The sequence below is a fragment of the Phoxinus phoxinus genome (genome assembly GCF_949152265.1).
Source record: "Phoxinus phoxinus genome assembly, chromosome: 25".
Taxonomy (NCBI): domain Eukaryota; kingdom Metazoa; phylum Chordata; class Actinopteri; order Cypriniformes; family Leuciscidae; genus Phoxinus; species Phoxinus phoxinus.
The window spans coordinates 5920362-5931459 of record NC_136900.1 but is presented as its reverse complement, the minus strand read 5'-3'; the positions used below and the strand labels follow the sequence as shown (position 1 = coordinate 5931459).

The window sequence follows — 11098 nt, the reverse complement described above, 5'->3', positions numbered from 1 at the left end:
AAAACAACAGTAAATGATTGAATTTTTGAAAATGATCTATTTTTGGTTTGTCTCAATAAATCATCTTGACGATCTTTTTGGTTTTTGGTTTTTATTGGTTAGGTCATCCAGCTACCTTACCTTTCAATTATCTTAAATATATAATTTACAGGGGGAAAATACAGATAAATTAATACATTAAAAGTTACTATATTCTCAGTGTGAAGATTAAGCGTCTGTATTAATACTGCAACACCATTCACCAAAAGAAGAAAAAAAATCACTAATGGAGTCGATCTCATTCCGAGCACAATATGACAGGTGACGACAGAAGTACAAACACATCTGCTATGTGATTATTTCACAGATGAGTCGATCCTGTTCCCAACCACAGAACCATTGAGCTAGTCCAACAGAAGTGGGAGTGATGTGTTGCACAGCTGGGGGTGATGCGGGGATCTTAATATCCAAACGTGTTCTCTCCACTGTAGGCCACGTACAAAAAGCCGTCCTCGTCCTTTTCTTTCTCGTAGAGCTGCCCCATAGTCAGACTGAAACAAGAATCAATTCTTAGTGAATGAATGATATTAAATTGATCACATAAAAGCTGAATAAATAAGCCTACACTGTAAAAAGTGATCGTGATTTTAACGGTAAAATACTGTAAAAATGCTACAGTGAAAAACTGTTAATTGGTTAACAGAAAGTTTCCGTACTATGTACGGTAAATAACTGTGATAGATCTAATGGTTCATTTCATGTAATTTTACTGTAAAATACCGTTAAATTTACAGTTTTTGAAAGTGAAAAAGAACAACTCATTGTATAATTTACAGTGAAAAACCGTCAATTGACATTCCCACAATTCCCTGTGTGACACTTCACATTTGATGTATTTTTGTTGAAATAACTGTTTCTTCATAGTTTTTCTAATCAGTTATGTACATTAGGGTTTTATGTTACATTTAATGTTGTTATATTAATGTTTATTGCATTTTTAAAATTGCATGTGTTACCATGATGGTGTTTAATGTTTGTGTGAATGACACTGTGCAGCTTCTACATATTAGTATTAACTTTCTTGCGGAAGAGCTGCATGTGATGAGCTCTGATTGATCACGTGACTCTCATCACTGCTGTGATTGGTGGTTATCAGTGTATTACAAAGGTACAAAACAGATATTAATACTTCAAAAGGATGGTAAATTCACATTATATCAGATAATAAAATACGGTTTATTACTGTAAATTGTAAGTTAAGTCTCTAACACCAATAACGTTGCTACCGTATTTTTGACGGTAAAGTTCTGGCAACCACAGCTGCCGTTTTTTTACCGTAAAAATCACGGTTTAATTTTTTACAGTGTATGTTAGGATAGGACAATATTTGGATGTAGATATAACCATTTGAACATCTGGAATCTGAGGACGCAAAAAAAAAAAAAGAAATATTGAGAAAATCTCCTTAAAAGTTGTGGATTTATGTTCGCGATTGTGCTGCTATCACTCACAAAAACCTTTTTTATATATATTTACGGTAGTAAATTTACGAAATATCTTCATGGAACATGATCTTTACTTAAAGGCACACCGCGGACTTTGTGACCTAAAGATTTGAAGCATGTGAGTTATTTTAAATGATTCCTCAGGCCAATATACAGCGCTTGACACTATCAATGCTCCGAGCGGGGCTGCCTTCTTGAAATACCGCCTATGTAAATTTGGAGAAGACGCACCGTCTTTGGCCAGGTCATGTGACCTGGAGAATGCCTGGAGAACTAATCACTTTACGACCGCCACGTGACCACAAGCTCTGATATACTCAAGGAGCTAACGCTTTTGCTACTATTTTTCCGCCTGCTCGACTCCTGGCCATGGCTGAGGGAAGGAAAAGGTTTAAAACTGCTTCTGAGGAGGCAAAAAAGAGAAAACACGAGACGGATCGTGGATGTCTTCTTGACTTTTGCGACAGCGCTGGCTTGTGGCCTCTAGGGGCACTCGACGTGAAAGTTACAGGTCTAGCGCCCCTAGTGGCCAAAATTTCCGCGGAGTGCATTTAAATCCTAATGATTTTTGGCATAAAATAAAAATCGATAATTTTGACCCATATAATGTATTGTTGGCTATTGCCACAAATTTACCCGTGCGACTCGAGACTGGTTTTCTGGATTTCATGAGTTAAAGTACATTACACTGTTGGAAGTGGACTTCCTTCCAATGTTCAGGGTTCAATTCAGATTTCAAGCATGTCAATTTTAAATATGTTTATATTTTCTGTTGCATGTCATGTCATGAATGTAATGTATGTGCGGTTGATGAGTTATATGTACTCGTGAAACACAACATATATTCAACACACTGGTATAGGCAAGGAACATTACAAAAGGAGGAGGCCGTAATGTCAATGAATCCCTCTGAACAGATTCATCCAGAATAATTCGTTGCGAAATAAGCTCTTATTTCCCCGTCTAAAGCCGTTCTGTTCTCAACACTCGGTGAGCTGTAACCTCCAAGCTGAAGAATGTCAGGTGAGTGTATTTGAGATGTGGAAGGTAAACAGGGATTATTGAGGATTTCAGTGGAGGATGTTGGGTGTGACCCGTGGCGTCACAGATTTCACTCTTTCATACGAAACCCGATGCTATATTTTTAGCTATTGGACAACAATCACGGCCCTATACAGTTTCATCAGTTTGAATGTTGCTTGTTCGGAATGAAATTGAAGTCAATTAAATTGTGTAAAAGGAAACGGATTCCTGAGGATGATTCAGGGAACTGAATTCCTATAGCTGTGATTGCTTGGCAAGAGCCACTTCACTTTCCTGGAATGTTTGTCATGAGATGTGTGGGTGGAAAGGAAGATAGTGCCTATAAAAAGTTCACACCCCCTTCTTACATTGTTAAATCAATTATTGATAGACAGTCAACCGATTATTTTGATCGCACGTATCTTTAATTTTTATCACGCCTCATTTTTGTCACGTGGAAATATTTATGAAACACTGTCACCACAAACGTTGTAAAAAAAAAAAGAGCCAAATACATGTACGTGTCTTTCAGAGTCTAGCACCAGGTTTTCTCTGTATTTCACACTCTCAAGCCTTCAAGGGCCGGTTGCAGTGAGACGCCACAACAACAACAGTGTGTTTCTGTCTGATTGCTAAACAGGTGTTATTTTGGTCTCGTCACATCAGAGAGCCGTCTAGTTGGCTTCAGGCTTAACCCACACATTTTCTGGGAAACTATAACTGAGATGCCATTTGATTTTTGGCAACGGTGGCTTCTCTACGCTTAGCTCTGACTAGTTAAGCACAGTACCGACTATTCTCTCTAACACAAGCCACAAAAGCTGGTCACAGATGTCAGTGGCCTCTTCTTCTTCTTGAATGGTCACTCAGTTTTTGAGGACAATCTGCTTTTCGTGCTTTTCCATTTCGTAATAGACCGTTCGCAAAGACCCGCCCCCCCCCTTAGTTACTGTCGCTATGTCCGACAAGCTACGCCGCTCTCACCATGTTCTCACGCAGTGATAAATACACGCGGAGCAGAGAGGAGACTGACAACCCTGACCGACCAGCTTACTTTTGATATTAAACAAAGTCTCACCTTTCAAATTTGCTAATTTGTTTTAAAGAAATTGAAACAATAAATAGCGTTTTGTGGCTCTTTAAAGGAGAACTCCGGTCAATTTTAACATTGTGCTCAATTTTTTGTATATTTGGAGTGCTGTCAATACAGAGAACAACGACAAAAATCGGTGTTGCCTACACCGTGTTATCCTCTTTTTAAAATTTGCACCCTATTGACTTCAATGGGGTCTAATTTTAAACCTGCTTTTATTTCTCTTATCATCCTTGATGTGTCATTACAAGTGCCCAGTCATGTTGAGTGATTCCTTCAGAGTGAACACGGTGAATCTGACTGCATTAGATGTGAAAGATATGAATAAAAATTATGTTATTTCAGCCAGCGCACATACCTGTATTTACTTCCTGTTTTCGGTCGAAGTCCAAAGTAGTCGATTGTCGAGTTCACGCGCGTGATCATAGGTAACTAAACATATGCGCGTGAACTCGACAATCGACTACTTTGGACTTCGACCGAAAACAGGAAGTAAATACAGGTCTGTGCGCTGGCTGATATAACATAATTTTTATTAATATCTTTCACATCTAATGCAGTCAGATTCACCGTGTTCACTCTGAAGGAATCACTCAACATGGCTGGGCACTTGTAATGACACATCAAGGATGATAAGAGAAATAAAAGCAGGTTTAAAATTAGACCCCATTCAAGTCAATAGGGTGCAAATTTTAAAAAGAGGATAACACGGTGTAGGCAACACCGATTTTTGTCGTTGTTCTCTGTATTGACAGCACTCCAAATTTACTAAAAATTGAGCTCAATGTTAAAATTGACCGGAGTTCTCCTTTAATGTGTCGTGACAGATCGCTGCCTCAGTTAAAGCTGCTTGTGAACCGATCATCTCATTCTTCTAGTTCATTTATAGCATCAAATAAACATGAATGAACATGAAGGAATGATGTTTTAACCGCGGAAAGGCGTCAAGTTCACTCAAGTTCTCAAGTTCAAATCATCCCATGTTATTAATCGAATTACTCGCCTGACTGCTTTGTCGGACAAAATGTCCGGATGGCGAAGTATGATTAGTCAGGTCACCTGTCAATCAAACTCCCTGCGAAAGGTCAAATATTGATATGACTGTATTTTAAAGGATATTTAATGTTTTTGTTTCTTTCGTTCATGCGAGTTCTGCCATTATCAACCTTATTTTTAGCATAAGAGCGATTTGTATCTTGAAAGTGTGAGTTCCTGTGTCATCAGCTTCCCATTCATGTGACCTTTAAAACTAACAGCCTGCACCAGTGATGATTTAGGTGCGCTATATTAATCAATACATTGATTTTTATTCTTTTAGATCACTAACAGTAAACACATCTGTTTTCAATTTCAATCGTTTAATTTTGATTGGTGGCTAAAAGCCAAAAAAAAGTCCAGTTCTTTAATGCTGTAAAATGACAAACTGTGAGCATGTCCAGGGAGTGACAACTTTTTATAGAGACTGTAATAAGTAGAACCACTGTAATAAATAAAGCATGACTTTTACCTGGACTGAGGGACAGTTTTGTCGACAAAAAGAAATATGGCTTTTTCAGAAGGCAGCTGGATCCGCTTTCTGATGATCCACATGAACTGGGCCACTGTGATGTCAGACGGGACCAGATACTTCCGCTTGTCAATGTCCACAATCTGTGAACCAGATACTTTCTCTACAATAACCTGATAAACAGAAGAAAGAGCCATTACAGACAATTATGTTTTTAAATATAAGCCCAGAGGTTATGGCAATGAAAAGTTGTTTTACTGGTATGACTTCCTCTTACACAGAAGAAACAATAAACAGACACACCAAGAGTTAAACGAAAAGCAAGTTCAATCCAACACAACGGATGGCGCAACTTTTCAGATGGTCTGTCAACTTCAACACAAATTTGAGCAATAAATATACAGAGGAAACACAAACAGTCATTTGTTTTAATCTGTATAGTGGAATTTAATAAAAGTCACTACCAAAATATCCAGTGTTCATTCAAACTTCACAGTTTTCCATCCATTTTGAGAAAAACTGAATCTGTTTTCTTTGTGAGACAAGAGCAAGAGACTGTCAGTGTCTTTTATAATCATATATCCTTCACTACAAGCATCACTAGATGAATTGTTGAACCCAACTTTTAAAATTGAACTTCATTAACTACAATAAGATAATACTGTTTATTGTAAAAAAAAAAATGTATGGTTCAATTGTAAGAGACACAAAAGACTACAAGCATCAGATAAATTGTCTTATGCAAGACAAACATGTAAATGTTTGCAGAATATTTGATGAAAATAACTCACTAGTCTGAAGTTAAAAGGCTCGCAAACTGCAAAAACATGACTTTTAGATCTTGTGCTTGATATGTCTGCTTTGGGCCACTTCACATCCATCCTCAATGCCAATTTAAGATTCTTTGGTGTTTAATGCGGTTTGGAAAAACTGCTTTCAGTGCATTAGCACCATGAAATGCTCTGATATGTGTATCTCTCATTGCAGGACAAAGAACTAAAAAAATCGAAATCTTGTGTGCGCTGATTCCGCTGAATGTTCACATTTGGTGTGTAAATGCTGTCGTTGTCTAGATCTGAAAGTCTGTGCTGTTGCAAATCACTAAATCAGTGATAAGCTTTGTTACTATGACTTATCGTTGACTTATCGACTTATTATAAATGATAAAATAAAGAAGGCTATACCCTTGTTTAAATGGTTGAACTTTTCACATTTATACTCACAGGAACTCTGTCTGGGTACTTGTTGCGGATTTTGGCTGACTCCACACACCTGTGCTCTAAATGACAGAAAAGAAAAAGAAAAGACATCGATCAGTCTACATGCAAGCTCAGCATGCAATGCTCTTCGCATCATTAATATTCATCAGCCAGTGTTATACAGCACCACACATCTGCATTCTTCATTTTATTAACTCTATCAATATACAGTTTATCTATATATATATATATATATATATATATATATATATATATATATATATATATATATATATACTGTATATGTATATATCAATATATAAATTAGATATACATGTGTATATAGACATACATACATACATATTACACACACCGTTTGACCATTACCAAAGCATAGACATGTGACTGAGATATTCTCATCAAATAATACATTTTTATATCATATATGGCTTGTAAACAAGTGACATGCTAAATGAAAGAAAAACCAATAAACACTGTTATCAAATGCACTTAAAACAAAAACAACAACAACACCAGAGACAGACTGACAGCCTAGGGCGTAATCTCGGTTTACTTTCATGAGACGTTTAATGAGCAAAAAACAGGCCTGGCATGAGCAAATAAATATAGTGGTTGTTCTTACATGGTAAATGCTGTTAAATTAGATCAAATTAGCAGGTTGACAGTATAAAACATCGGTTTGACAAACAGATCAATATTTACACGTATCGTACAGGCCGTTGTTGATAATATCATGGCATTTTCGATAAATTACCCAGAGAATGGTCCTCTTTAAACATCCATTTCATTTTTGCAGAGGTATAGCTCGAAGAGCGATCTGTTGGTGGAAATATCGGATGATTTAAAGTCGATTAAATGTTAAAACTAAAAACGTCAACAATGTAACAGCAGCAGACATTCGTCTTCAGACGAGGCGTAATGACGTCACCCCGTCAGAGGGAGGTTACGTCAATGCGGGGCCGTACCATTAAGTCGATTCGGGGGGGTTTCATACACTAATTCGCTTATCTCTACGGCAAGAACACCTATACGATTGCAGAAATCACACGATCGAACTCATGGTTTTTGTTTTTAAACATAAATCTGATGAATAATGATCGAATAATAAGTATGCACGTACCTCGCGCACTGCTGTTGCTATGGTGAGCAGACGACGCTGACACCGGAACCATCAGTGCGCGTGTTGTTTGTTTGCTGGACTGATTAATATTTACTAAGTTTTTGTTTTCAATAGTCTAATACTATTGAGCCAAAATGCGTTTGTTGATCGTTGTTAGTAAATATATTTGACAGCGCGTGCACAGCTCAAATGATATACATGTGTTTAAATGGTGTTGTGAATTGTTGGATGGAAGTTCATATTTACCGCGATATTAATAACAATGGCCTTTTATGACGTCTACGCCCACCCTGCTTTAATAAGATACAGAACATGTGTTTGCACGAGAGCAACGCTGTTTGTCTGTGTGGTTTTATGCCTCACGTATATTTCACCTCTTCTGGTGGCTTATAGAAGTCAAGGTAAGCTGCATTTTATTCCAAGCTCATTATTTCGCAAAATGGGATCAAATAAAGTGACTGAGTTTGTTGCTATGAACAGGGTTCTGGCTGAAGAGGAGCACATATGAAGAGCAGCCAGTCATACAGTTCCAGTACGACATGATCCTGATAGGAGCAACTGACACAGCAGGGAATTATGTGGCATGGAGCACATTTCCCAATTTTAATCGACTGATCGGAGATAATTTACGCATCCCATATATCTCTGTGAGTACATACTGTAAAACCAAATTAATTTAACTACCATAGCTATCGCAATGGTGAACTCTGGAAGCAAAGCTGCACTGGGTTTGTTCATTATTCAGGCCCAGGAGGAGGACAGGAACCAGGATGGGAAGTCGGACCTTCTCAGGCTTCAAATCAGCATCCCGCTCAAGCCAGAAGAGCAGATGTTCAGCATCCAACTCCTCCTTACCTTCTCATACCAGCTGTTTGTGTGTATTCCTATCCAGTGCATTCCTATAACAACACAAACGAAATGCCTCTTTGTAAATGTGTCTGTATCTGATTAATTTGTCTGTCCATCTGTCTAGCGAATGTCTACCGTTGTAATGCAGACGCTTGCCGTCGTGCAGCACTCGTCCCCTGTCCCAGGTTCTCAGCTCTCCATCTGTGGAGACCTGAAGCTAAACCAGCGAACTCCTCTTCCTCACCGAGGCTTGCATAGTACCTACAATGTGAGTATGTGAAACACAGTTCATTGATGTATGATCTATTTTGACATATAAATGAATGTGTTGATTCATCCATTACTGGAACTGAACTGTGATAACGAACCGGTTTGACTTGCAATGCCACAATCTTGTCAAATGTGTGTGATCAGGAAGATTGTAAATTAAAACATGAGCAATGGAAATATGGAATGTATTTGCATAGATTTCCCTTATAGTCCTAAATCTGACTTTACGTAGCGATGATGGCTTTCATATAAGCAGGCCTGTGTTGTCAGAATATGACTTATGTGAATAAACATAAGGTTTATTTTGAATTGCCTCTTCCAGGTGTCAGTGATCGATGGATCCAGTCCGTTTGCGAGTACATATGACCTGGCCAACATCATTACACTCTATCAGCAGAGGAACTGTAAGATTTTGAACATGTTCTGAGAAAAAGTTAAATATATTCATAGACAGATGCATTTTATTATTATTGTTGTGAGTATATTTTAAAACTGTCTCCTTATTTTCTCAAAAACACAGATTTGTAGTCACTATATTTCTCAACGCCTACCTTTAATATTTACCCCAGAATGTTTTGAGCTACATAATCATTTCGGTGTTTATCATCTAATTTGATATAATTAGGTGATAAACACAGAAATGATCATGAAGCTTATATATATATATGTTCTTGAAACCTTATTTGTCCAATCTTTCTGTCAATTTCAAATGTCAATCATAAGCATGCATTATGTGTTTCTTGGTAATGAGGCATTCGTGTGCTTCTACGCTGCTTTTGTTTTAGGGCCGCTGAAATGTCACTTTTGTTCCCAGCAGTCCCTCTGTCTTTAAACAGTGTGTTCCTCTCACACAGTGACAACTCATCTCTCCGGCGTCATTCCCGTGTGGACGGTGGGAAGAGCTGCAAACGCGCCATTCCAGATCAGTGCTCAGATCAACTATCCTGCAGACACTATTGCATATCCTTTATATGGTGTGTGTGTGTGTGCGTGTGTGTTAGCGCTAGCGTTGCCACCCGTCCTGGTTTTCCAGGGATTGTTCTCTTTTTTGAGCGACAGTCCTGGAAAATGTATATTTTCCCGTTTTTCTGTGAAAATGTACTTCTAAAGTAGAATTTCCTGGTTTCAAATTAAACCGTTTCCTTCTACTGTTACTGTGTTATCTTCATGGTTGTGTACATCCAATCCTGTGTCCGTAAACGGGTAAAAACGGGTAAAACAGTGGATTGGCCAATGCCAGGCGTTTACTTTTATTTGATTGGAAGCTCAAATTATCGACTATCGCCTAGCAACTGCCTGTGCTGTCGGTCAGTCGGTCGCGCGCATCAACACAAATTCAGGATGAAACAGTGTGAGTTCAGTTGCTAGCTATAGCTTTTTTTAAAGCTTACTATTTACTCAGTTTTGTGAAATGGGGGGAGAGACGGACGAGGAGGATAACACAACAAAATCGGATGAGCCACCATTGTCAAAGAAAAAACGATTTACAACCTCAAGTTTACAAATGAAGTTGTTTTGAGGAATGTTGGATTCAAAACTTCATTGTTCTACAGAAGGAAAAGGCCACCATGCTGTTATGTTATGACTGTTTTGCATTCCTATATTGTAGAGCATTATTCAAATTTGTTGGTGAATTAACCCGTTGTTGTAAAACATACTCTATTCAAGGATATATAACACAGGAAGTGCAATGAAGGTACTGACCACAGGAATATTTGATAAAAACAAAACAGGAACACAAAAATCAAAGAGAAGAAAACAAGAAACAACTGAGAATCATAAAGCGAAGGACTACAAAGCAGGAACAGGAAACCCAAACTAAAGTCCCAACAGGATATTGGGTACTCTAACTCTATATAATACATATTTGTATTGTTTCATGCTTGGTTACTAACATCAACCATCTGGTCTACAACAAAATGCTAATACCAAAAAAATAATAAAAAGATAACATGTGTTTCAGATATAAAACACATGATAGGAAATTGTCCCATTATGCTTTTTAGTTTGTGGCTGCAACCTAGTCTCTCATGACATGAGCACATATTGTACTCATGATGTCACTTCCTGACATCTGTGCATTTCTAGACTCGCCTCTCATGCTTTATTTGATCAACTCAAGTTTAATTTCCTTGACTGCTTTTCCTACCTATCGACCAGGCTTTTGGGAAATGATTAAGTTTGCCTGGATTCAGTATGTCAGCGTCCTGCTCGTCTTCCTTTGGGTTTTCCAGCACATTCAAACATTCATCTTTCAAAACCAGGTTTTACCGACCACCACAGTACCAGCGTTTAAACAGCACAGCTCCTGATATGACCTAGAAATGACCTTTTTAATCTTCATTCATTGTTGAGGACTTGTTTGCTAGTGAGTTTTTCTCTTTGTTCAGTTCAAGAACATCGATACAGAATTTCCAGCAGGATGCCTGTGGAGTCTCTGGTTTTTCTGGTTTCCTTCAAGTTCAGCTGCATACTGTAGTCTTTTTTTTCTGTGTGGTGTGAAAGAATGATAGAATAAATATGAAAAAAATT

General features: G+C 37.9%; 2 protein-coding genes across 2 annotated transcripts; one reads left to right on the top strand and one right to left on the bottom strand.

Moving 5' to 3' along the window:
• Window positions 1-74: 74 nt before the first annotated feature.
• Window positions 75-7290, bottom strand: gabarapl2 (GABA(A) receptor-associated protein like 2). The gene is made up of 4 exons (XM_079603057.1): window positions 7082-7290; window positions 6331-6386; window positions 5108-5280; window positions 75-530 (listed from the first exon to the last, which is right to left on the bottom strand). The coding sequence occupies exons 1-4, from the start codon at window positions 7113-7115 to the stop codon at window positions 440-442; spliced, it is 354 nt and encodes a 117-aa protein (XP_079459183.1). The 5' UTR covers window positions 7116-7290; the 3' UTR covers window positions 75-439.
• On the top strand, window positions 7262-11089 carry tmem231 (transmembrane protein 231). Its single transcript, XM_079603034.1, has 8 exons — window positions 7262-7848; window positions 7928-8094; window positions 8193-8321; window positions 8421-8564; window positions 8889-8970; window positions 9421-9526; window positions 10716-10830; window positions 10957-11089. Exons 1-8 carry the CDS (start codon window positions 7710-7712, stop codon window positions 11074-11076), a joined length of 1002 nt encoding a protein of 333 aa, XP_079459160.1. The 5' UTR covers window positions 7262-7709; the 3' UTR covers window positions 11077-11089.
• The last annotated feature ends 9 nt before the right edge of the window (window positions 11090-11098 follow it).